The 27,501-nt window shown below is 44.2% G+C and overlaps 1 protein-coding gene across 1 annotated transcript in view; it reads right to left on the bottom strand.

Annotated features, from left to right (window-relative positions):
- Positions 1–7,483: 7,483 nt before the first annotated feature.
- The window catches only part of SPRED2 (sprouty related EVH1 domain containing 2), a 67,405-nt gene continuing 47,387 nt past the window's right edge, over positions 7,484–27,501 (bottom strand). The window contains exons 5-6 of the mRNA XM_034060899.1: positions 12,151–12,300; positions 7,484–11,029 (exon numbers count right to left, since the gene is read on the bottom strand). Of these exons, the coding sequence (XP_033916790.1) occupies positions 10,379–11,029; positions 12,151–12,300 (801 nt within the window). The 3' untranslated portion in view covers positions 7,484–10,378. The remainder of the gene's footprint in view (positions 11,030–12,150; positions 12,301–27,501) is intronic.

Below are 27,501 nucleotides of genomic sequence, written 5' to 3'. Positions count from 1 at the left end.
TTTCTGTATTTCTTTATAGAAGTTGGGAAAATGCGTAGAAGAGCTTTGCACAAAGATATAAACACAAAGAGGCATTTTGGATAATGGCCTATGTATTAACTGGGCTCTTAGAAAAATAGCTGCCAATAACTAGTCTCCTAACTCTGTATTTTGGGGGTGATTGCACATTACTGAAGAGATTGGGAAGTTTGCCATTGACCTCAGTGGAGCCAATGTTTTACACCTACCCAGCTAGGAAATACTGTGGGTTTCAGGAAGAAATAATGACATTCAGCACCTCTTGTAGCAAAGCCACTTGTACTATAGAGCCTAAATATGGACTTTACACCTTCATCTCAGACACCCAGTGCATCTTAGTTTATATTCAGAGTCACAGCACAGACATCTTTATTTGAAAGTATCAGAGTCCCAGAAAGCAAATAGTACAAATCCAGCTCAATGTCAGCAATCTGACACATAAACAAAGTAATAAATTTGCTGTGTTTTCATATCCTCAATCTGTTTTGTGTCTTTTGACACATAAGAGGCTTCAGAGAAACTGTACTACAATAAGAACACAGTATCATCCCAACAATAAGAAAATTAAGGTTAAAGAATCCATAAAAGGGGATTAAAAACACTTGCCAGGAGAAGGATTTGAAGAAGGAGACACTGGCATTTGCAAAATGGCTGCTATAGGGCCTCAGCTCTTGAGCATCATTAACTTTGCAGGGTTATCTATATAAAAACTGTCTGGAAAAAGAATCAAACTGTTACTTCAGCACTAGAAAAATCTCCAGAGAAAATGGTAGGAGGGTTGTAGTGGTAGGTCAGAGAAACCAAGCACATTTCAAACAAAAAATTGTTAGGCTTAATGAACAAACTTACATCACTGTTACATTCAATTGGATTGTGTTTTAGGAGGCACATAAACTTTCCTGTCAGAGGGGATAAATCAGTGACAAACTGTCTGATGTTGGGAAGAAATTGCCTCTGCTAGCAGATGATTCCAATACAGAGTTTCTTGTATTCTCTGCCTTTGAAGTATCTGGTACAGGCTGTGGTTAGAGACAGGATATCAGCCTGACGAACCCCAAAGACATTTTCTTGTAGCTCAAAGTTCAGATGGTCACAAACAGCAGTTGTTCTGGTTAGAAAAAACTATCACGCATTTGCTGTAAGTTCAAAAGCTCTCTGCTCAGCACCTGGATTTTCTGCTCTTCGTGCCACATCTTTACAACCACTTCCTTCAGGAACTGGCCATAAAATGTGCTCTGATGGTGACAGCTCTTAAAACATTATGTATGTGAGTGGGTTTGAAAACAGAGTCCTTTCAGGGGTACTTCTTTGTTACAGGGCTTTTTTCCCATGTATGTTAGTACATAGGCATCCTTTCAGCCTTTTTGAATGGAAATTCAACCTAATATCGGAAAGAACTGGTGACAGCTCAAAACCTTCTAAGCTGTCAGAAATGAGTGCAAGGTAGCTGAGGGAAGGTCCCTGCCAATTTGTCACTTTTTAAGTAAAAAATGCTTACTCCTCCTAGATGTATTTTTTCACTTTGCCATCGGTTATTTTTGAAGGTCCCAGTGCATGAAATGACCTGGCAGTTTGGCACAGAAAAAAATGTGATAGCAAGGTGCTAAGGTTAAAACCAGTGATCCTGGGGTCCCACAAAGCCTTTCCTGGGCTGTCAGCAGGATACTCTCACTCCTCACTCGCTACTTGCAACTCTGCAGGAGCAGAAAGTGGCTCCCACTTCAAACACAGCTCCTTAAAGACAAGACTGTAAAGCTGGTGCACTGTGTAGAATAAGCAATCCCTTTTTATGGACTTAGGCTGTCATTGTACATAGCGTCCCTCACGAGAATGGCGAAGGGAGAAGGCCATGGAAAGTACACCTAAGGTGCTAGTGGATGGGGTACTCTCAGTGTCAAATCTTGATATACTGACATCCAAATCCTTCAAACCCTGGGAGACAAATCCTGGCTTAAGTGTATGGGATTTTTGCCACTGACTTAAATGCAGTCAGCGAACTGGGGAATGCAGTCTCTTGCTGTCAAATGTTCTTTTCTTCTTCCACTCTTCTCCTACCTGATGCTGGAAGGAGTCCATCTGTTTAAAGTCTAGGGAAGCACAAATGCAGCAAATAGCATTGCACCTGTGGTGCACGCTAGAGTTTTGAAATTAAATGTATGTGGTATTTCTTGCTTCCTCTCTGACAGCCCTTTGAATCTGCAGGGCTTAAGTGTGAGGACTCTTCTCACCCAGCAGCCTGCTCCAGGCCTGTGGCACTTCTGGCTACACGTGGAAATACAGCTATGTCTCAGCCCTGTGGCAGATGGTACAAACCATATATAAACTTTGGTACATCACTGCAAAGGCTGCCTTGCTCCAGCCTTTGCACAAATCCTTCTATTTCAGGCAAATGAATGAATAAATACGCTTTCCTATGCCCCAGAATGCCCATGGTTTCCCCACAGACCACTCACTGGCCCCAGAGAAACAGAGCCACTGACCACTCAGCACATGACCCTCAAGTCATAGCAAAGCAAAAAACTACTCTGAGCAGAATACTCTGCTTCATCCTATTGCTTCATTTTCTCCTTTGGAAGCCTTCCCTTTCTGTGGCTAGCTCAACCACTTAATGGGGTTCTGGGGTATTCCCCATGATGAGGACATTCACTGAGGTCTAATCACTGCACGAACAAAGAAATCCTGCCGTGATACCCAACACTTGGGGCCACTGCACAGAAAACCCCATTCATTGTTGCCAAGCCACCAGGGTCAGCCACACAGCTGGAGTTTTACCTGCTTATTTATTTATCTAAAGGGTAACTATCACTTGTGGTTTTAGCTCATGTTGGCAATTTCTGCTCCAAAAGGATACGCGTGCGCACACACACATATATACATTTCCTGCTTGGCAGCCAGAGCTGCAGTGATGGTCTGAACACTCAGAGGCACAGATCATCTGCCCTTCCCAGCAGGAATATGCAGAAACTGCTGGGGTACTTTAGCTTGAACATCAGGCCCTGCATCAATACTTTACTGTGACACCAGGACCTTTATTTTAGGCACCACCCCCCCAGAAAAAAAAAACCCAATCCAAAAAGAAGAAAAATTAGTGCATTTCTACTTATGTTTCATATCTGGGGTGAACCATATACCCCACCTTCAGCCCTAGCTTCTACTCTGTCTTTTTTAGCTGCTCAGAATTTTGTGAGACACATTTACTGGGATTTGAATTTTGCAATGTTTAGACTCATGAACAAAACCAGCAGAGTGCTGCTTCTTTTGGCCATGCACATCAAAATGCTCTCTGTTTTAAGTTGTGGCCAGCACTTTTGCAAATGTGGTTGAAAGTTATACATTCTAACCTGGCTTTTATCATTGTTCTCAGGAAGTTGTAAAGAGTAAGCACTTTTAAAGTAAAATCACTTGAGTTCAGTAGTTTGGAATTGAGCTTTTAAGCCTGGAAATGGCCCTCCAGGGCACAAGGATGTTAATGCTTAGAATTTTAGAAGTGTCTGAGCTTTTAGTTTCTGAATCAGGTCGGAGCTAAACATGATGTGACTACCGGAAATCCCAGATTAGAAGATAGGGTACATTTGGGAACACATCAGACTTGATATTTCAACATTAAAGATCTCGCTGTTTGCACTGACAAGTTCCCCATCCCTGTTCTTTTTTTCATCATACTGAAATCTCACATCAAGAGCTTAAGCAGATAATAAGTTAACATTGGCACAACACTGAAACAGAGGAAATAAGAGTGTGAAAATCAGAAAAATGCTTACTCAAAGTGGTAAGCCCGATAGCAGTCCTGTCAGTTCCCTTAAAACAGATGTTGGCCAATTCTGCAGCTCATTGTGACATAACCTTAGAAAATGCAGAGAAAGAAATGCCAGTTCACATTACACTCCCTATGTAATTAAGAGGAATTAAATATTCTAGATAAGAATTAAGTTCAAGGCTGTGTATGACTTGATAATGTCTTAGCCATCCCTCGGCAGGCATTAATTCTAGCTCCCCATGCAAGGATATGTATTCTTAACATCAGTGACTCCTTAGGTCATTACATGAATTATATGAGGTCTGGAAATGACTTTGTACTTTCCTTGCCACCTCAGAGCACACATCAGTGCTGGAGCTGTGATTGCTCATGCAGAGAGATGGGGTGTGTTACAGTCCTCAGAAACCTTTCCCTTTACAACCACCCAGAGTGCTGCTGTGAGATCCTGTCTCACACAACATTAGGCAGCAGGCTTGAAATCTAGCAGGAGCCAAACCAAAGGCTGTTAACTCTTCCCAAATGAATTTACAAGTGGGGAACGGGGGAATGAGATGAATGGCATGGGATGTTTGTGTAGGGAAGCAACTAAAAGAATTTGTGGAGATCTAAGTACACCACCCCAAAAATACACACATACTTTCCACCATTTAAATATCTTGTCTCTGGGTGGAAGCCAAACATTTTTCTATTTATTTCCACGTATGCCACCAATATACTAAGGAATTTAATTGCCTAATTCAAAATGTTAAGAAAATACCAGAAGGCTGAACATCCTGGAAAAGGACAAGGCGTTAGGAGGATGTTAAGTCACCTAGCATCATGTGGCGAAAAAAGGAAAGCATTTCCTGTTGCTAGTGCTGCAAGCGCACTCTCAAACGATTTGTGAAAGAGGCTGCATTTGGTCTGTACAAGAAGCCAAGTTCTGCCTGTGATAAGCATTGGGAACACATGCAGTGATACCTCTTGTTTCCAGGCATCCTGACAGCTACTTCCAATTTGCATTTCTAAGTGGAATTAGCAGAGAAAGGAGATTTACACATTCCTTGCTGGCTGGGCCTATTGGTTTGATTTATGCTCCATGCCACAGGGCTCTTGTAGAAGCCCAAACCTCTCAGTTGAGCTTTAGTGACCAGAGGGATGACCTCTGGATGAAGATGGTGGTGGATTTGCACTCAGGATACTCCAGACCACAGATTACTATGTGACATTACACAAGTCATTCACACTCTCTTGGACATACTCATTTTCACAACAGGGATAAGTCAGTTCCTCCTATTTAAATAACAGAGTCAGAAAACTTTTTATTACTGAGTGACTAAAGGAGGCTGGGTGAGCCCTCCTCATGCAAACATTCTGCCCTTGAAGGCAACAGTGGGCAGCTACCGTCACTTCTGACTAGTTATCTTGATAACTTGCAGGAAAACAGCTGTTGTAGCTGGAGGGACCCACACTGGTTATCCCTCGCAGTCACCCTCCTTTCACCCTGCAGTTCCTGACCTGACACTGCTTTTATGAGGAGAGGCTTGTTAGAAGTATTTGTAGGTTTCCTGAGTGAGCACAGCCAAGAAAATCCTCTCCTTGCCCTCTGCCTCTTCAGTTACACAGGCTACAAGGAGAAAAGCTCACACAGGTGGGACTGCTGTGATAAAGTTTGTCTGAATCCAAGGATGCTTCCCTAGGAGAAAGGCTTGGGGGTGAAGGGGATCAGTGCTGCTCCTGCTGCCAAAGCAGGCAAAGGAGAGGCCAGGAGAGCCATTCTGACCCAGGCAATGACAGCAGCAGATTTAGTGTTGTCTCTTCGCTGTAAAATGCAAAGCTGCATTGTCAGCCCCTAAAACTCAGCCTGGGTGAAAGGGCGTTGTTCTAAAATGCAATTTGTACTAAGTTTACTAGTGAAATATACATATTTTTAAAGGCCATTAAATACTCATCCTTGGTTCTTGTGGTTGTGAGCTTGTAATATCTGTATCCTCTCCAAATCTCCTTGATTGTATCCTACTGACAGGATAGTACCCATCCCAGATGATCAGCAGGAGTAAGCCTGGGGCCTCCACACCAACTAGCCTGCAGAAGGTTGATTGACCTTCATGTTGCCTTGTATCTTAGTGGAGTTTGCATTTTCCATGGATCCAGAGTCCAAATGTACCATTTATCGGTTCACTTTAGAAATCTCAAGGCATAAGTAACCCCTCTGATTCACAGGTGAAAGCAAGAAGGCTGCAGGCTGCATGATACATGGCTTAGCTGTGTCTCCTGTGGGACAAGCTGAATCCAAACAGCCAGGAAGCAGGGTAGAAGTCTTCTTGCCATAGTTAGCCAAGAGAGCATGACAGACTGTGAGCAACAGGCTGTCACAGTTACTCTGCCTTTGGTTTAGCCACAGATGGAGCCCACACCAGCAAAGACCAAAGGATTCTGTGTGCAGTGAGTCCTGAACACAAAACCGAACCCACCATGCATGTGTTTCTCATGAAGTACACAAAGTTGTTTTGTTTTAAAATGTATAACAAACATAAGTTGTGTAATAAACATATACAGCAATCTGTTTATATAAGCATATAATATTTCTAAAAGTATGTCAATACAAATAGAAACCAATAAAAAGTGAGAAGGGACTCGGGAATCTCAGCAAAGCTGTGGCAAATTAAACACTGAGGTTACTTACACAACCAATGTGCCAGCCCATGCACTGGGTGGGTGCAGATCATGCAAAGCACCATTGCAGGGAGCAAAACAAGGTGCATGTAACTCTTTGCTTCCCCTCTTATGTGCCGCTTGAGGCAGCTTTCCTGTTCAGCAGTGCAACAAGCAGCAGCACACAGACAAAGGAGCACAGCTGGTTATCACCTACAGACTCATAGAATGGTTTAGGTTGGAAGGGACCTTAAATCTCATCCACTTCCAGCCCCCTGCCACAGGCTGGGACACCTTCCACTAGACCAAGTAGCTCCAAGCCCCATTCAGCCTCCCTTGAACACAGTTTCTCTGGGCTAAAAGGTTACCTACAGTCAATAAAACTGAAGCAGTTGGCATTGGCCTGACTAGCCCCATTTAAACATAAAAATTCCAGTATACTCACCAGATTTCCCCTGGTTTCCTCAGTCAATTCTCTGCAGCCTGATGTTCATATTAGCAGGGTTCTTCTTCTTCCATCATGTCTCCAAGCAGGGATGGCAGTGCCAGCCGCCACAGGGCTCTCCCCTCAGCAGCAGCAGCCCCTGGCCAGCCCTCAGAAAGCCAGGCCGCCCTTGCTCAGCAGCCATTATCTGCTGCTTTTCTCTCTGCTTTCCCCTTCGTTTGGGGCTGCGCTGCTTGTGTGAAGCAAGATATAATAATAACAGCCCTTCTAATGTATTTAGTTCTGCCTAAAGCAGCCCATGGGGAGAAGGGAAAGCTGGAAGGAACCTGGGCTGCTGTCATGGCCTCCTGGGGCACAGGCCTCTGGGCACCCTCCCCCAGAATGTGAGAAACACCCAAAAATGTCCTAAAAACCACTTGAAAACAGACCTGTTCCCCCCTGCATTTAGGTGAGAACAGCCCGTGCCCAAGGCAGGGAATGTTCACCACCCAAAAATGCTCAATAAACCAAGGTTTTACCTCAGAAACCCCAAGGTTTTGGGGAGGAGCTCCTGAGGCGTCCCCATTTCCTTCCCCCCTCATTTTCCAGCTGAACAACAAGAAACAGCATCATTGCGACAATAAACGTCATCATTTTGATATGATGTATTTATATTTACATGGTACATTTTAAAGCAATAGCTACACTGATCATACATATTAGAAACAATAAAAAAAGAAGTTAAGAACTAAAATGTACATCATACACTTGTATATATAGTTTTTGTTTTTGTTTTTTTTTGTTGGTTTTTTTTTTACACAGAGGTAAAAAGGCTTATAAAAATCAATACAACAGGGTTTTAACTTTTAGTATATAGATACAATAATGATGAGGCTTCAGGCACTTTAATTTGTTAATGTGAGCGATAGCTTGGAGAAAAATAAAATAACAAAAAACACCCCCCCCAAAAAAAAAACAGAAAAAAAGGAAAATTTGGTTAATGGTTTGTTACCACAGATACAAAAATAAAATCTGAATAATTCCTCTCAAATGATCGCTGTCAGTATTGCAAAGCTGACGGGGAGAACGCCACACACTGTTCAGCAGCAGTGTGGAAAGTAAGGAGAAGTATTTACAAAACAACACCCATTTCTATCATTGTGCCCTTACACCACTGCCTTCACAAACCAAATAACACACGCAGCAAAAATCTACAAGTATTACAAAAAACCCAAGAGAAAAGGGTGGAAACGGAAGGAAAAAAATTAATAATAATAATAATAAAAAAGAGGGATTTTTTTTTGTTAAACTTTTATTTCCAGACATACAGAAAGGCTTGGAGTATGTCTACTTTACTTAAATAAATAGGGGCACTTCAAGACCGGACAAAAAGCTGTAAGATCTTTTTGTAGTGTTGTGCTTTATAGAGAGAAGATCTTACAGATGTTTGTTTACATGAAACAACTTGGAGAACAGAAATCAAAAGGAAAAGGTTGTTCCATTATGGTTTTGTGGTTTTTTTTTCTTGAGGCTGGCTTGATGTTTACTAGACACCATTGAGAGATTTGTCAACTGCTATTAGGCACAAAATACTTCTATTTCATTCAGCAAACCCAGACACATCACCCAGAGCGTAACACTCCATCCCTTTTCCACTGTCATTCGTTTCTTTTTCCCAACCGAAAAAATCCCCAGCAACTGCTACGAATTAAACCTACCAAACTCTATAGTGTATAAGCACATTGCATACTTAATTCATGGTTGACTAAAAAGCTGTGATTAACTCTCAGAGGAACTGTTGGGAAATTCCACCAAGAAAGAATGGCAAGCGTTCCTTTTACATTTATTTGGCAAATTAATAAAAACAAAGAAAATATTCCTCTCTTTTTTAAGACTGATGTCAATGTGCAATAGAGGGAGGGAAAGGACATGCGCCCACTGGCAATTTACTGCAGAAAGAAATTATGGCAGGAACAGCAGTGCCAGCTTTGACAAGCCAATCCCTAGCTGCCTCAAAGTATTCAGATTGTACTATGCTAGTTAGAGCTCACTGCGCTAAATCATTTTTATTTTTATTTTTAATAAAAATTATTTGGCTATTCCTTGTAATATATTAGAAAAATACTCTTTTTCCAAGCTAATTACAAGCCTTGTACACAAGACAACATGACATTAAAAAAAAACAAAACAATAAAAAACTTAAAGTAATCTTATCCTGCTGTATATGCACCTTTATGCATCCACTTGATAAATCTGGGTGGTGAACTGGGGAAGGGAAAGCCAGGGAGACGCTTCGGTCTGGCTCCTGCAAAGCCTCACATGCTTCATCCTACACGCAATACATCGAGACACGTGTAAGCATCTGGAGGACTGGGACCGCAGGTCAGGAAATGGAAGTGGTGGTTAACAGCCTGGCTTTTGGTTTTACATACCTGCTTAGATTGCTAAATGTAGCTTCTACTGTGGACGCGTATGTTCTCATGCTCATGTTATTATACAGAAAACGAACAAGCAAATACAATTTTCCATATAATCCACCACTTAATGCAGCATTTCCCCAGAATTGCCATAATAGTGCTTTTGACATTGCATTGTTAGTAATTCTTTGCATAACAACAATTTTCCTTATCTGGAATCTTAGTGTTTTATTCACAGATCATTACATGGCTGGCTAAGGAAGAAGTTCCCTTTCTTTTGGGCAGAACTCTGAAAAAAACACAGTTTTATTTTTCCAATGTTATTTAGGGAAAAAAGAAAACCCTAAAATTTAAGTTTCTCTTTCAAGTAGTGGTCTGAAATGATTACAGGTAAGGAGAACTACCAGATCCTCAATGGCTATGCGACTATGGTAACTGAGCCTTGCTTTCTGTTCACAGAGCTTTATGAACAGAAATAATTCAAGCTGTTTGCTGAAGGAAATGACGATGGACTCTAGAAGAGAAACTGCAGCTTGGATGGCTATTTTTGCTTTGGAAAACAGAACAAAAAAACCCCAAAGAAAACCAGTGACAGAAATACTGTGTTGTGGTACAAGTTTGTTACTAGCACACCTTCTATACACACACAATAACTTGACGGCAAGTTAAAATATCTTCCAAGTGAGATTTCAATTCACTACACCACCCCGTTTCTAGAAATGCCACAGCTTGCTAACACCCTGATGGTACCACACAAGCGGAGGCAAGACGGACACAACCTGGAGATGTTTTACAATCCACCACCATTTAAAGTTCTTTTCTCAAACTCATTTTAACTGGAAAAAAACCCAAAACAAAACAAAACAAAAAAAACATGTACAAGACAGTCTGTTTTGATTACAGATTAATAATACAAAAGTCTATGCTGTAGGTTAGTTAGTTAGAACACTTGATGAGCAAATCAATGCAGTGTGAGCCCCAGACGACCAAATGTAAAGTGATCCGAACTGGTGGTTTCTGGATGCTGTTGGGCACAGTGGCTGCATCAAAATGAGTGATATCAATGCTCCGAAACCAATGTGTTCCTTGAACTACAGAAAAAACGTAACACTTTGAATGCATCTGTAGTCATCCAGCAGCTTTATGTTTTCCACCACAGCACCTGCACATGACCCCACAGTGGTAACAAGCCCGAAGCGGCAAGTAACAGCACATACATGGAGCAATGAAAGACAAGGCGATAAGGGCCATCCACCGGAGGCAAAACATTTCATCACTGGTGTCACACGAGCAAGGATCTGTATAGTCTCCTTCTGGATCGGACATACAGTGATAGAGCATAGTGTCTGCGCACCACATACAGCTCACTCGATGGATGCAAGTCTTGACGCGGTCTGGAGCATCCTGGCATTGACCCCGTTTGTTCTCCTCATGGTTGAACATGTCCCTGCAGTACACGCACCGTGACCTCTCCCCATCTTCCTTCCGCCTGGGCTTAAACTTGACAGGTTGAGTCTTTATCACAGCACCCTTGATATCTTCACCCAGGTCAAAGTCCGAGTTGTCTACGTAAGGATAAGTGTATTCGTGTTTTGAGGCCTCACTTTTGGCAAAACGTACGTAGGAGTCCATGTCATCAGGATCAAAGTTCTTTCCCCGTGCTGGGGCATGGCGATAGTCCTCGTATCCAGTCATCCAAATCTTTTCCCGAGGATTGATGCGCACTATCTCCTCATCATCATCTGGAAAGTTGACGTGCCGATAGGATCGCGGTACTGACTGCGGAAGCAGGGATGAAGAGGGAGGAAAGATAAATAAGGTCACTTTGCTATCAGCAATCACTGCTTCCTTGCTTATCTGAAAAGCCAATATTTAACAATTTCTTCTTTCCTTCTTGGTATCCCGTTCCCTGACAAATCGCAGAGTTTCAGCCTTTGACTTGGGAATAAGAACAAGTGTCACAGACCTATAATGGTCTGTGTGCACACAGTACAGCATAAAATACTAGATCACAGAATGGTCAGGGTTGAAAAGATCATCTAGTTTCATACCCCTACTATGGGCAGGGACACTTCACACCATATCACCCAAGGCTCCGTTCAACCTCGCCTTGAACACTGCCAGGGTTGGAGCACTTACCACTTCTTTGGGCAACCTGTGCCAGTGCCTCACTACCCTCACAGTAAAGAACTTCTTCCTTATATCCAACCTGAACTTTTCCTGTTTAAGTTTTGACCCATTACCCCTTGTCCTATTGCTACAGTCCTGATTAAGAGAATGCAGCATCATAGAATAGTTAGGGTTGGAAAGAACCTTAAGATCATCTAGTTCCAACCCCCCTGCCATGGGCAGGGACACCTTACACTAAACCACCTCACCCAAGGCTCTGTCCAGCCTGGCCTTGAACATTGCCAGGGATGGAGCATTCACAGCTTTCCTGGGCAACCCATTCCAGTGCCTCACCACCCTCACAGTAAAGAACTTCTTCCTTATAGCCAATCTAAACTGCCCCTGTTTAAGTTTTAACCCATTACCCCTTGTCCTGTCACTACAGTCCCTAATGAAGATTCCCTCTCCAGCATCCCTGTAGGCCCCTTCAGATACTGGAAGGCTGCTGTGAGGTCTCCACGCAGCCTCCTCTTCTCCAGGCTGAACAGCCCCAACTTTCTCAGCCTGTCTTCATATGGGAGGTGCTCCAGCCCCTGTTCATCCTTGTGGCCTCCTCTGGACTTGGATTATAGAGCAAACCCATTTATTTATTTATTTAAAGCTAACTGAGAAAGAAAAGGGCAGAAAAGAAGGGGGGTGGTGTCTTTTAGGGCTGTGGGGGGAAACCCAGACACCAGTCTTAGCTATGGCAGACACAACCCTTTAGGTGGCAACACTGGAAGAAACCTTACTTGTTCTAGATGGTAGTGGTCAGAGCTATAATGGTCGTGAAGGTGTCCACGAGTGCAAATTCTTCGGTGTTCGCAGGATGCAGGAGAAGCCAGAGTTCGCACAGGCTGTTCCCTTTTTTGAGAGGAGTTAGAGGAGCTATCTGTAGCGTTCTGTTTTCAAGGGAAAGGAGGGGAAAAAGTTGTCACACATACAGCTGTTACTGCACACGGTATTAAAGGAGATGTTTTACTACTCACTGACTTCGTGCACACCTGCAATGTAGGCAACACCTGACAGCAGGCAGCTTCATAAAGTTTCACATAAAATACTTGAAAGGGGCAGATCTGTTGCCAGGCCATAAAAGCTGTCGCCACACACATGGAAAAATAATATGCCATAGCCTACCCGTGACATATTCACCAACACCACTTATATTTGCTTGGCATGCTATTTGTTACACTGGGCACTGTGAGATGGTGAGTGCTCACACTAGAAACTACCTCTGAAGAGCAGATTTAAACCCTGTGAATTGATGCAATTGTGTAAGTCCTGTGGACAGACTCAGACTGAGCATCTGTATGCCCAGGCTGTACCCTGATAGCTACTCAGGCTACAAAAATACTGGCAATTGTGTTAACCTGCAGGCATCCCACTAAGCCAAAAACTCCCTTACAAGTTCTCAAAACACTCACTGAATTCCAGTTCATCACAGACTACTTGAACAATCAGCTTCTCTTTAGAAACTTCAGGGACCTTTTCCCCCTCACTTTGTGACCAATTTCTAACGTGCAATGAGTGTTACTTGTATTTTTATACATTACTGCCTCATGGTGACTGCTTTCTTTAGGTTAATTGGCTATATCATTACACAACAACGACCATGAAAGGGTGAAATACCACACAATAACCTGGTATTGCCAATACCTGCAGCTTCTTAATCTACGTATTTTTCTTCCTAGGGAAATACACAGTGGGGTACCACTCTTAGCCACCCTCACTCCATATTCCTTCCTTGGTTAAAACTGTTTCCATGCGATACCCAGACATTCAGGATCTTACCCATTAATTCTTTTCATAGATTGCTTGGGCTTTTTTTGTATTACCATGAGAGGACAACTGTTAAATACACCAACGGATTGTGAGCAGGAAAAAGAACCTCCATGCATCCGAAGAGCTGGAATACTGCACTAAATACTGGTACTTTGAACTACAAAAAATCTCCATCCCCCTTCCAATGAATAAGCTGTGCTTGAGTCCAAGGGAAAGGTTTCCATTTGCCACAACAGTTAGCTAGAGACAAAACCTCCAGAGCGGAAAAAAGTTGTATCGGTAATGGGAGAAGACTGGTTTCACCTGAAAAACCTTCTCTCCTTGTCGAGAATGCACTCTCTGAATGTTATTTTCCAATGAATCGTACTAGACACGTCTCTTACTCCAAATACAAGAACGTTCATTGTGGATACTTGTTTATTCTGAAAACAAGGCTCTGCAGGACTCTGTCCAAAGGTGAGAACACCTTAAAGCATTACAACACAAACCAGATGTTGATCCTCTTTAACCTGTACAGCACTTAAAAAGCACTGCACTCCCAACTTACTTTGTTGAAAGCAAATAGAGAGATCTGTTTGCAGTGTGATGTAAAGCCAGGCTGGGTTATTGGAGAGGTGCAACAAGCAGAATGAGTTCTGAATGGCTGACCCACCCATTAGGAACAGACTTTTAATGCATGTGTTTGTTTTGGTTGTTTTTTCTCCTTCTTTTTTTAAACCAGTATGTAGAAGCAGAACTCTAAAGGTAGCTAATGCCTCCCTAATGTAACTGCACTGATACTCAGGCTCTTTGTGAAAAGTGGTTTGCTCAGCCCAGTGTTCGTGACTTGTAAGACAAAGGCACTTCAAATCTGGCATTTAAACCCTTCAAAGACAATTCTTGGAGGACTTTAGGTCCTACAATACCTAGCATATTTTGGGGGCATTTCAAAAGAAAATAAGCAGCTCCCACAAACAAGTACTTCATAGTAACACTGAGCTTCCAGCCTACCTGAAAACCAAAGGAGAGCTCGGATTTGGTTACAACAGCCTCCTCACAAGAGTACCTTTTTGCAGTGCTGTGTGTGGTGCAGACCCAGATGCCAAGCTGTAATTTAAGCTCAGAACAACACCAGAAAGGCACACACCCCATGTTCGGGACAGCCTCAGCCTGCAGCATGCTCTCAAAGTTAAACTTTGACTGCCATGAACCAGAAAGGAGGCAGGGCTTTAACGCCGTGCCATGCAGCAGGACCCTTTACCTTCACTGGAACCTTGGCTGAGCCCTGCTGGACAAGCCTTTCATGGATACACTCTGAAAACATCATAGGTGCTCAAGGTCAAAATAAGGAAGCCTGGGAAAGTTACCCAAGTGGAGGAGGCTGCACATACCAACCTGCAACCCCCTCACCCTCCTGGATGAAAATAAAAGTCCCAAACTGGATATAACTGCTAAAATAATCTCAGTGGGGCAGCTGGGAGCTATAACCAGCCCTCCAAGCTGCGTGCTATTTGCTGCCTCTCGGGGCAGGCAATAGGCAACTGGAAAAGAGGCTGTAGCGATTTTTATCTTGCCTGATTCGTATCTACCCTTGCTTTCTTCCACACCTTCTTCTCCTTCAGAGCCGGCAGGGCAACGGAGCCTCTCCTCCACACGTGTTGACATGGCTACAGAACCTGCCTGCAGCATACCACAGTGGCTGCGGCTCTGGCCTCTGCCTTCACCTTATTAAAAATTGCTGTATTTCCACGTTCAATGTCCTCAGATTAGAGGGGCAGTTTGCCAACACAAACACTTACTCTAGGCGCCCAGAATGGGGGAAAGCAAGTTATCCCAGATTAGGGCTCTGCTCACTGGTCCGTAAAACAGCTCATGCTGCCTCCCGTTTGGTGACTCTAAAGGCAACTGGTTGACAAATGCAGTGTGTGCAGGGTTACCTTGATGACCGCTGGCTGGGATAAGCACTGTTACTTGCCAACAAGGTCCCCCATCAAAGCTTCAAACTTCTATAGCAGAAGAAAGAAGGCTCTCTCTTCTCATATATGGTTTGAAGACTGGGAATAAAAGGTAGAAAATACCCCCTTTCCTAAGCAGCAGGTCACCAATGAACCCCACAGGATCCTCCCCTATGCTGACGAGCATACTCATCAGTGAGCTGAAGAGAGGTGAACAAGATGACACAGTTCTTTGATGAAACGTAAATTACTCAAGGAGGTAAAAAATGAAAGCTGATCCTGAAAAGTTGCTTAAGAATGTCATAATGCTGAGAGACTGGATGGTAAACCAAAAACTACCCCCTGAAGAGCAAAGTGACAGAAACACCTTCATCTGACGTGTACAATGATGCATTCTGAGCCAGCTATCACTGCTCAGGAAAGAGGTCTTGGGATTAAACCAGACAGCCCTGTGACAGTGTCAGCTTGGTGGCTCAGCAAAAGATTAAACAAAATCAAGCAGCAGCAATGAAGATGATCATCATCAGGGCATTGCATGTATCTGCTGAGCTTCCCCCATCTATCTGTGGTTCTGCCCCTGTGTCAATAAGGGTATTTTCATCGCAAGCTCACAGAGCCATGGTCAGGACAATCAAGGACATAGAATGGCTTTTGAACAACAGCTAACTAAAGAGCCTGGGTCTCTTCAGCCTGGAAAAGAGATGATGGAAGGGACCAAGATGATGGGAAGAGAAGAAGTTTACTGAATCCCGAGTCCCATGGGAACATGAACAGGAAGAGATTATCCTACTGGTATTCTTCAGAAAAGAAGATCACAAAGCATTCACTGGAACAAGCTCATATAAGGTTCAAACACAGGGAGGTACTTCTGACAGAGTTCATAGTTAAAACATGGCTCAAGAAACCATATGGAAACCCTCAGAACAAAGTAAGTGACTGAGGATCAAAGGCATGATGATGCTCAGGCCTTCAGAATTAGGTTCTGTTCTCTCAGTACCACTCCATCAGGACGGAACCTGCACTTGGTGACTGGCAACAATTAGGCATGTTCTCAAAGAAAAGGCACTCTCATCTTCAGCCAAGTGCCACTACAAACAAATGATGAGAAGAGTTTGATGGTGACAGAGACACAACAACTTCTGTTCTCCACAACAACACCAGGTCTTGACCGGGATATTCTACCACCAGCATAGCTGTGAAAATTCTGGGAAGAATGCTGGAGGAGGGAGACATGAGAGGTTTGTTGCAGGTAACACAAATACAACACATTCACCTAGAGGAATACATCTAGAAAGGATGTGGTCACCAGAGCCAGGCTATTTCACTGAGGGAAAAACGTCCCAAATAATCGAGCCACCAGTCTTGTCAGAGAAACAGTCTTCCTCTAAAGCCTGTTGAAACCAATCCAGCTCCAGTATTTGTTTTTGAGGGGAAAGTATTGAAAACATGCCCAGTAGCCACATAAGAGAAGTGAACCCAAAACTAAAGTTGCTGGAACAAGGAGTCCGGTAAGAACCTCTGTTTCAACACGCCCTCAACTGCTCAATTAGAGAAGCTTGTGCCGCACGTACTACAGCTTTGTGATTGCTATGGCGCTCATGAAGTCTTGTGGTTTCACTGCTTGGATAACAAAATCATTAATCATGACCATAATAGTAATTCTGTAAAACCCGTGCAACACATTTCCTTTTGCGAGTGAGCTGTACGTATCTGAGTGAGCACACGTACTGCATGTTTGATATGGCTGCTTTGAAACACAGCACTGGGCTTCTACATGCAAATGGCTGCACTGTGATAATTTATATATATATGTGTGTATATATATATATATACACACATATATATTAAAAAGTGGCCCTGTTTCTCCTTCTGACTTTCCAAAGTGACTCATTAAATTAAAAACCCACAGTCATTAGTAAAGAAGATTATGTTAATCATTTACTGCAGTTTGCTTCTCATTGAGATGGATTTGTTACACAGGAATGGCAGGCTAATTAGGTGCCTTAAGTAACATTCTGATAAGTATCTATCATAAAAACTGATGAGAACAAGCAGCCTTCTCCTGCTCCTGAACTGGACAGATCACTTTGCCTCTAATGGTTTTACAGGATAGGTTCACCCCATGTGATGCAACATTCAAGGGTGACTATGAAAAGAGAAGAGAGACTCATCTCAAAACTCTGAAGCAGTAAATCTGAAGCAGCTTGTCAGAAATTGGCTGCCAGAGGGAAATCATAGAGCTCTGTCACTTGTAACTTCCAGAAGTGCTCTCAGCCAGCTCAAGTATTTGCAAGCTTGCTGTCAAAAACAATTGTGGGTCAAGCAAGACAAGATGCTTTTTTCCCCTCTACGATTTTAATGGTTACGTGAGGTGGAGAGGACACGGGGGAATAGAAGTATCATGATGTTGAACAAGTAGTTCTGCAAGTAATGATTCCTAAAGGAATCAAAACCCTGTGCCACCCTGGCCTCTTACAAGCTGACCTGCTCTTTATTGCCATGCTCCTCTTTGCTCATCTCCCACTGCCATGAAAGCCTCTCACTTCACCACCTGTATCTAACAGGGATTGTGGACACACAGCATGGAAAACAAAAAACAATGGTGGGGGCTCACGGTCTCACCTTTACCAAGGCAAAAGACAAAGCTGCCTGCAGTGGCCCCTGTGTTCACTTTGGGAAGCCTGGACATGTTAAAGAGGAGCCCATCACCATCTCATCATCTGGAAATACAACTGTGCCATCCCCAGGACAGGACACCAGTTCCCTCACCAATTCACCGCTTGAGGATGAGCCTGGAAAAATGACATCCAGCAATCTGCATCCTCCCCATGCTGCAGCCTCAACCTCTGGCCAAGACCCATGCGATGAGCTCCCCACAGGCAGCCAGAGCCCTTTGTTTGTGTGCTCTGCCCAGGTGCAATCCCTTGGGATCCCCAGCACAAGCCAGCTCTTCTCTGCTTGGCCCTTTTCATTTGCTGGAATAAAGGAAAACACAGCTGTGCTATCAATACGGAAAGGAAAATGATAAAGCCAGTGAACCAGTACTGCAATGAGCAGTGCCGTGCTGAGCGCCAATGTGAAGTTTATCTGCAGAGCCTCCACTGTTTATGAACTTCACAAAGAGGAAGTCTGAGAGTTATTTCGGACACATGGCAAAGCAACTTCCACCTTTCCAAAGAAATTAAGATAAAATGTAGTCTCCCAGAACTCCCTCAGCTTAATCTTGCCAGAACAAGTCCTTTTTTCCCCCTCTTTATTTCAAAGCCTGAGGAGACACAGCACTTTTGAACTTCACAGCAAGAATCCTGATTTTTGTCTCAAAACACCTTTTTCTCCCTATTCAAGAAAATGAGGAAAGGAAACAGTTGACATTTTGCATCCACCTCTAAGTGTGCCCCATATACTCAGGGCAGCCCACTTCAAAGAGGGCTTAGATTATCCAAGTACTAAGAAGAAGGTTCAGTGTGAAAATACTCTTCAGATTTGAGACTCCTGTCTCCTGAGCACAAGCTTTTAATTTGTTACGGCAAGATTAAGCCATGGAACAAAACTGCTTTTGTCAACTTTCTGTTTGTTTGCTATCACTGAAGACAAGACAGAAATTGTATTGAAGAAAATTGTTTCCATACATGTGTGAAACGTTTTGACGCTCTCATCCACTGAGTACTGCTGGAGCTGAATCTAGTTCTGCTCCCTAGCAGACAGTCTGAAGGAGAAGCTTCATGTTAGATCCTATTTCAGTGCAGTTCAAAGACAAATTGGCTGTACACAACTATGACAATAAGCACGGATTCAGATTTCTTTCTCAAACCAGAGCAGGACTATAATTTCTCCAACGTTTGGACTGTTTCCTAGTCACCACTTACACAAATGCCAATATAAAGCACAGAAATCTAGTTTTACTGCTACCTTCTTTATTTTTAAGCTTTGTGGTTATAGCTTTTAGTGCCAGAAAGATGCTGGTGGCTGTGCCGTCTTAAGTCAGCAAAACTTCAGGAACATTTACAAGGATTCAGTGCACAAGATCATCTCCATTAAGCTTGATGCTAAACCCGATTCTGGCATCACCGCTCAGCCCTGCATGGACCACAGATGTGACTTAATGATTCACTTCGAGGAGTAAAAAGAATCAGACGCGGTTAAATGATACGGCAAACACTCAGATGTGGTAAGGGGGAACCTCAGTGAGATTTTCCTGTTTCACTACTTGCCAGTCATAGGAGGCGTCAGACATCTCTGCAAAAGCAAGCATTTGAAGAGATACAAAGAGAGATGCCTCCAAAGTCAGAGGACTGAAGGCAGACAGTACGCCAACTGGCGTGGGCTCAGCCCAGAACCAGAGGCTGTGAGCGGGTGCACACACCATTTCCTTGCCATACAGTACCCGTTGCCGTGCACCACTGGGCTAGAGCACCACTTCAGTGGAAGGAAAAGTCTTTGCAACAGGTATTTATAAGGGAAAACCAAAATGCTGTAATGGGAAAACCCCCAAACCACAAGCCCCAGTTACTGGGGCTGCTCCCCAGACAGCACAGCAATCCCACAGTGGTGAGTGGGGTGCCTCTGCCTACCCATAAGGCGCTCAAATCCTCACCGATCTCCTTACCAGGACTCCTACATTTCCTTCTTCGTTCCTGTAACAACTCCTTGCTGTGGCCTGACTGGATTTCTCCATGCTGATACGAGCTACACTGATCCAGTGGGATTTTTTTACCTAAACCTGGGAACTATTTAAACTAACTAATTGCTTAAAACCGTCTAGGGACAGAGTGAGGCTTTTCCTTTTTGCATAAAGGGCTCCACTAATCTGTTTATGCCTTTGAAATGACATCTTGGTGTGGACTACAGCATTGTTGGGATGATCAGCTGCCCAATATTTGTGTTCGTACAGCTCTGCAGATTAGCAAAGCCTCCCTCCTCTAACGAGTAATATTAGCCACGTTACCACAGCTGTGCTCTGCTAAGACCATGAGAGACGGCCGCTGAGATCTGTACTGCTGTGGGGAGGTGATGGTCCTGGCTTCTCCCTCCCACCAGTCCCATCACCTACCCTGTGTACATGTTTGGGTGAAGAACCGCAGCAATTCAGCCCCAAACCATCTTTGTATCAACTCCCTGGCCCTGACTGACCACTCGTAGAGGTTTGTGCCCTGATGGTGCAGGAGGGTCACCAGGCAAAGCAGGGGATAAAGATGGGGGTTCTGGAAAGAAAGGTAGGTGCCAGCTCCTCTTTAGTCTTGTGTCTTCAACCTGCTTGTCATCAGCATGGCTGCAATTAATCTGGAAAGCACTACCTCCTAATTTTAAGGTGCAAACAGAGAACTTGGCACATCCAATGCTGCTGAAAAGCACTCCTTTTGGAAGATGGGTAGGGATACTAGGAAATAAAGGAGTGAAGCTCAGCCAGGGGTGTTCAACGGTGGACACGCACAGGGCATGAGCATGCGCTGCTGCTGAGTGCAGCTAGGAACAGATGGATCCACATAACTGACCACTGCATCTCAGCTCCTCTACGCAGACATTACCTGGGGGTAGAAAAGACTGGGGGAAGGGGAGAAAAAAATGCTAAGGAAGATTGGATTGGCTAAACTAAAAGAATCAGTGCACCTAATCCATCATTAATGTCTTGGTCATGTACAAACTCAACACTTCACCTTCAAATTCAGCAGCACTGCTACTATACACCAGTATAGGGAAGCCCTAGTTAAATGCAGACTTCCCACAGCAGACTGATATGATATTTTAAGAAGCCAGTTAGGGGTCATTTATTCACACAGTTATGAGCATCCACGTTATTTTAGGTGGAATTTATCACCAAAATAGAACCCAACAGCTGATGCAAACTTCTAAAATACCCTCTTCACATGCACTGCAAATATGTCAGGCTCTGCTTAAAAATGTGATGGTACTCGCTTACTTCTGCCTTTCCTTCTCCTTTTGCAGGCAGAGCCAGAGCCAGATGAACTGCTTCCTATAATCACTTCTGATTTAATTTTCATCAAATATTTACAAGATACAGACCCTTGGCAAAACACATTAGGCAGGTGAGGGAGGGAAACAGGGCTGCTTAGAGGCAGTTGTTTATAATGCGTATCTGGACTGGGCAGAGGTCCATTTTGAGCTCCCTAGACTCTTCTCTTCTTCATCCTCAGTTACTACCAAACACATGCCTGGGGGCAGAGGGCTCCAGGTTTTTGTCAGAAGGTTGTGTTTTGGGTGTTTTCTTCTTTCTTTAAAACAGTAAAAAGCAGAGCCTGCCACTTTAAAGGAAAATCATTCTTGAAGCCTCATGTAAAAGCACGTTTCATTGTTCAGCTTTAACAAACTCCTCCTTTTCCTTTCCAAGCTCCCCCAAAAAAGAAATCCCAGATACCAAAACCAACCTTTTGAGAGGATGCAACTAAATTATGGCTAGACTAGCAGAACAACAGTGTACTTCCAAGCTGCCTGAACTCCATGCTTTGTTTTTCTTCTCTTTTCTACCTGTCATATGAGACAAGAAATTCAAACCAGATTTGCCAGTGTTTAGACAGCATGTGGAAATTATAGGCTCCCTCATGAAGAACAGGGCAACGTAGTCATTTGCCCCACAGTTCCAATGCAGTGCCCTTCAGACTACTGCCAAGAGGATGCTCCAGTTTGGCACCAGGACCTAAATGCTCACTGCCCTTTAAATTATTCAGAGAGGCTGGAATGCTGGGCCTGAGCACGGCTTTGCCTGCTCTCTCCAGCCCCACATCCAACCAGCAATGCTGGCTTATGTGCTGGGCAGCGAGTCCCTTATCTCAGCCATGGTTCAGGAAGCTGTCAATCATTGCTCTGTCCCTTGGCCAAGGCTGCCCTTTGCAGCCTTGTTTACACCCTGCATGGGCTCTGCTCTGCTGTCAGCTTCAGAGGTGGCACCCGGGGCTGGCTGAGACACCCCAAATCCGGCCGGCGTCCCCGGTGCTGCCTCCCATGAGCACCCTGGGACAAAGTGTTGTGTTTGACCGCAGCAGCCAGAGAGATCATAGCTTACAAATATAGCTGCTTGCTGAAAGCAACTTCCTCAGGCTGCCTATTGAAATAATGGGAAAGGCCACTTTCTGTCTCTCTGAAACTTTCAAGCACTCTGTGGCCGAAAGAAAGGACTATATACCTCAAAGGCTAACTGCATTGTGCAGATTAAAGAAGGAACCTAATGGAAAGCTGTAGTAATATCAACTGTGTATTTTCAAAGTAAAAGCATAGTATTTGGCCATAACAGACCCCTACCCACATCGCCTTAGCTATCCTGCTGTCTTCTCCTTGTCTTAGCTGAAGGAGGAATTTTGCGGTAGTGATATGAAAGAGGAGAATGACGTAAATGCTAAACCAGGCTCATCCACAAGTGCAAGAGCCACCTTACTTGTACCACTGGCACTAGCACAGCAAAAGTCTGCAGTGAAGCTCGTCTTGCACAAGGTGTATTCATGGCCAGGGGGTACATGACACTTTTCAGGTGGGATGATATTAGTGGGGTAGCAGAGGTTTCTTGCCATCCGTTTAGCCGATCACTGTTATGTCTTCCCTTGAGCCAGCACTTCTGCTTCTCCAGCCCTACAGAGAGCTGGCTAGAGGAGCTAAACCACCGGAAAAGTATTTGCTTTCTTTTATAGGGCTAGGTTTGGTTCACTTCCCCTGTCTGGCTCAGCACAGCGTCAGCCATGCTGGTGAAAGGGGGACAGCAGGAGCCCCTCTCCATTCTGTTGCCTCTCAGCAGTGCTGAGGCTAAAGAGCCATCAGTCAAGTTGCACCCCCCATTGCATCCCTTGGCTGTGGCTTCATATACAGCACTAAAATAACCCTAAAACCCCATTCCTGCTCTCCCACACCAGGGAGATGAGCATCTTGCCTCAAATCAGGTCCCCCTTACATAAGGCCAAAGAAATGCCTGGGGAACCACAGCTGAACAAAAGCAAGGCCAGAGTGAGAAAGCCATGAATCCAGACTGCAAAGCAGTGCTGACAAACCAAGGTAGGCAAAACATGGAAAAGAGGAGTTGTACTAAACAATCCTCCTGGCTGAGGATGAGGGATCAGCAAGGGCCACAGAGGCTGCTTTTGGGGAGAAACAGCAAAGCTCACCTTCAGCAAGGGGTCCCAGGGATGGCTTTGTCAGCAGCTAGCAGTTCTGGCTCCACCTCTGGATGCTCACCCCCCTGCATCCCCCTTTATCTGGGCTGCTGCTATTGCCTGCGGGGCTGTGTGCTGAGTCCAGGCAGTAAACTGATCCAGGTTACAAACCAATCCTTTCATAAAAGAAAAATGTAAAAAAAGAAAACCCTCTTCACCCTCCATTTTACTGTACATTAAGAAAGGGCAATTTCTCCTTGGCTGTGTTTTGTTTCCGACACATTTGTGCCTTAAGCACATAAACGCACTAAAGCATTCAGCTCCAGATGAATTAAAAGGGAACATGCTCATAAACAGCTTCACACTTTAACTCATCACATAGTTTAAGTACATTACTACACAGCCAAATTCTTTTCTTCAGAAGACAAACATGCAGCTAGCTGATTGCAAGTGTGAAACGGTGCTACAATGCACTCGGATCACGGATTCATCAGCTAGGAACTACAGCTAGGGAGGCACCCCTGGCCCAGGAATCCTACAGGCAGGTGTGCTGGTGACTCCAAGCCTCAGCTGACTGAGAATCACAAGAAAACAGGCTTTCAGTAATCTGAAGATTACTTACATGAATGCAAGTCTGGTTATACGTAACATATAGAGTATATTATCCATAGAACCAAAAAGAGACAGCACACTAAAATACACCACCACATTGTTTAAGCACAGGGAAAAGGGGAAAATGTGTGTTATAAAGTAAGAAAGAAAGCAAAAAGACAGACATCTCCTTTGAACTGCTGGGACCAACCGAACAAAACTCAATACTGGTGCACAAATTACACCACTTACAAGTTCTGGCAAGATACAGCTATAAGGAAACTTCCATCACAGCAAAAGATCAAATTTCAGTTTCCTGTAGGATATATCCCAATCCCAGCGCAGGACCAACTGTGTTTGTATGTGGGAATGACACAGAGCCAGAAAATACACTACAAAAACGGTCTTGAGAGGAAGAATTGTGACAAGAGAAATTGCTTACCCTCAGCAAAGTAGCTCAACACATCCAAGTTGCTGCTATAATTAGCTATGTAAAAACTACACAACAGTGAGACTTGGAATATCCAACAGGAATACAGATACTTTCTGCTTAATAATTTGTTACTGAACAGGAGATGCTCCTTGTCTTGTCTTCATACAGACACCCCACAAGCCCCAAGCTCTAGAAGGCTTGCAGGAAAGGGCTCCTTCCCATATTTGGGCTGCCGGCATGAAAAAAAGACATTAGAAAAATCACATCCTTTCTTTGGGGTCTGGTTTTGTGACAGCAAATCCCTCTCTGCCTCCTCCACAAAGTGCACGCGGGTGCCTGGGACTGACCAAAGTTCCGACCGCGCTCCCATCATCTCCCCGCTGGCACGGCTGCGGCTGCCAGACCCTCGGGAAGTGCTGCAGTGCTGGTGGGGTGATCCCGTCCTTGCCAGGGACTGGGGAGGTTGAGGGCTGTGTGTGGGGAAACGACCAGACCAGTGATTTGGTTTAAAAAAGGAAGAAATTAAAAGAAGGTTTTACTGTTTGAAAGCCTGAGAGTGAAACGGTGCCAAAGCAACTGAAGTTCAATGCTTTCGGGAGTTGTGTTAAACTGCGTATTCCTGATCTGCCGCAAGAAAGGTCTGCTTTGCCCACCAGAGACTGGCCCAAAAGCAAAAGAATAGCATAAGTACAATAAAGCAATACATAAATCATGCAAGACCTCTACTTCCCAATCCTTTCTTTTAAGGAAAGCAAACAAAGCTTCACATCTACCCCATGATTCTCTCCAGGGGGGTCCCTCTCAGTTCCCCTTAGCTCTTCATTTCAGTTACCTCTCATGTCTCTGTTATACACACAAGAATAAACAGATTTCATGTTCTGTGTACCTCCATACCACAGTTATTTTTGTATTTCCTCCTGTCCAGAAACCAGGCTGTGACTGAGCAAGGATAATCAACCCATAGGCAGAAGCAGAGAGTAACTGCCCCTGAAGTTTTGAAGGACTTAAAAAGAGCAGCTGCCATCCCAGATGACAGCAGCGGTACCTCCGTCTCAGTGACAGTCGTATTGCATCCTCAATGAGTGTTGCTTGCTTGTATTGGTGGAAAGAGTAGGCAAATAAATGGGTTCATTCCCAAATCACTTAAAAGAAACAGGAGCTCCTGAAGGAAAGGATATAACAAACCTGACAGCCCAAGAAAACTTTCCACTTGACTTTCCCTACTGAAAAAACTCTTTGAGCACTGGTATCCATACCCATTGAGTGATGTGAGCTTGTCATGGGCAAAGTTAATCTAAAGAAAGGTGGGGGAAAAAAGGGAATAAAAAGAAGCTAGCCTTAAAATAGCTGGATGTTCAGGACCTTTCCACTATTTTAGTGGCACCTCTCCTGACCCCGGGCATAAAAGCAGGACGAATTCCACTCAGAAGCCGATACACCCTGGTGTTAATGGGAGGAAGGAAAAAATCAAGCTACAGATAAAGCAATGACTTCAGACTCCGGATCTACCTTGGTCTGCTGGAGCAAATCAAGGCAGATTTCACAGCTCTGAAGTGTGAAGAGCGAAAGCCATGTTCAGGCAGGACGAGCCACTGCTCAGTTGGTGTCTCACTGACTGCTCAAGTGTAGGGCAGGGATGCCCAGAGCACTGTATATAACTTGAAAGACTCAACTATAAGGAAATATGAATAAATCTTAGTCCAGTTCATTGCTCAAAGCCAGGAACGGTTCTTTTTTCCCCTTTTTTGGAGGGAGGATTTGAGCCTGCTGGTTTCTGTATGTGAATTTCTCCCTTCTTGGCAAGTACATTTTTTTCTCTTTTAAAATCTGAATTAGAATAGCTGTGGTTTCCAATGCAAGCCCCAAATCCAGACATCAGAGGATGTGGCTAGCAGCAATGAACCCTTCGGCTGTACATGCAGAGCACAGCTGGCTGTTGAGCAGGAAGAACAACATCAGTAAAGCCATCCAGTCCTATCACTGTGACAATCCCCTAATCGCTTAGCTCTGCCTCAGAGAGCAAACAAGGTGGATTTGCTCACGGTGACAACCTAAGCACCGCACCCCACCACCCCCATCCGGAGCTCTGCTCCTCCAAAAGGCATTTTCCCTCCCTGTTGTTCTACTTTAGCCTTCAGATAAAGGAAATAACAGGCTCTTGTGGCTCCTCAATTCCCGACTGCAACTCGTGAAAGAAATAAATCTTACAACTCAGTGCTTCTCTGCTCTCGGCAACATCGTTTTCCATGGGACGAGAGACTCTCCAGCATCACACAGAACTTACGAGTATATTCCAAAGTAATTGGACTGGGTTTCTACATGTCTGCTTTAAAGAGGTGCAGTCGTTCTTTAAAAGAACCATCTGAACGTGAAGCGACGAAGCCAGCAAGAAAAATTAGATTTAGTGTTTATCTAACTAACATAAATCTTATAAATTTTAATAGTGAGGCTGCAACACACTTGAGGCCCACATGGGAGATGAAAGTAGGGAAAAGGTTTCAAGGAAAGGCAGCAGGGAGGGATCTGGTTTTTTAATTAGGAAACCAGAAGAGATGCGAGGAGGACTGTAACGTTAACATCTGCCACAATCCGCACCGCTACAGCACAGAATGGGTGATTGTGTCTGTCTCTTAAACGACTGTCAGCAGCAGCCAAGCCACATGACAAACTTCCTAACTCCAACACCCCTGAGCATAGGAGTGCACGTTCATGCTGAGAAAAAGGAACAAGGGGTGCAGGATCTCTCCAAACATGAAGCTTAGTGGTGAAAACGTGAGTTTCAAGACTTCTGCTGCAAGCCCAAGAAGAACAGCAATATCTGTCCACATAACCTCTGTGAAGTAGGAGAATGCTTCATAGGATCACATAATGGTTTGGGTTGGAAGGGACCTTAAAGCTCATCCAGTTCCAACCCCCTGCCACAGGCAGGGACACCTTCCACTAGACCAGGTTGCTCCAAGCCCTGTCCAGCCTGGCCTTGAACACTGCCAGGGATGGGGCAGCCACAGCTTCTCTCACTGGGCAGTGTGTTCTGTTTTGCTGTCTTGGTAGTTTTAGCCAGTACTTGGCATAAGAAACAATGGATCAAGCCTAGCTGTGTAAAAATGCAACCCTGTAGCTCAGTCATGCACCTCTAGGTCATGCTTGCTTTACCTGCAAAACTCTGCAAGTCTCATGTTGAACAAAACCTAGGATTTTTCAACAATTATTACTGATGACATAAACCAGCTATGATTGAAACATGCACATCAAACTAAGGAGGGCTGAGTT

The sequence above is a fragment of the Melopsittacus undulatus genome, chromosome 3 (genome assembly GCF_012275295.1).
Source record: "Melopsittacus undulatus isolate bMelUnd1 chromosome 3, bMelUnd1.mat.Z, whole genome shotgun sequence".
In the NCBI taxonomy this organism is placed as follows: domain Eukaryota; kingdom Metazoa; phylum Chordata; class Aves; order Psittaciformes; family Psittaculidae; genus Melopsittacus; species Melopsittacus undulatus.
This window is presented reverse-complemented; position numbering and strand designations above follow the sequence as displayed.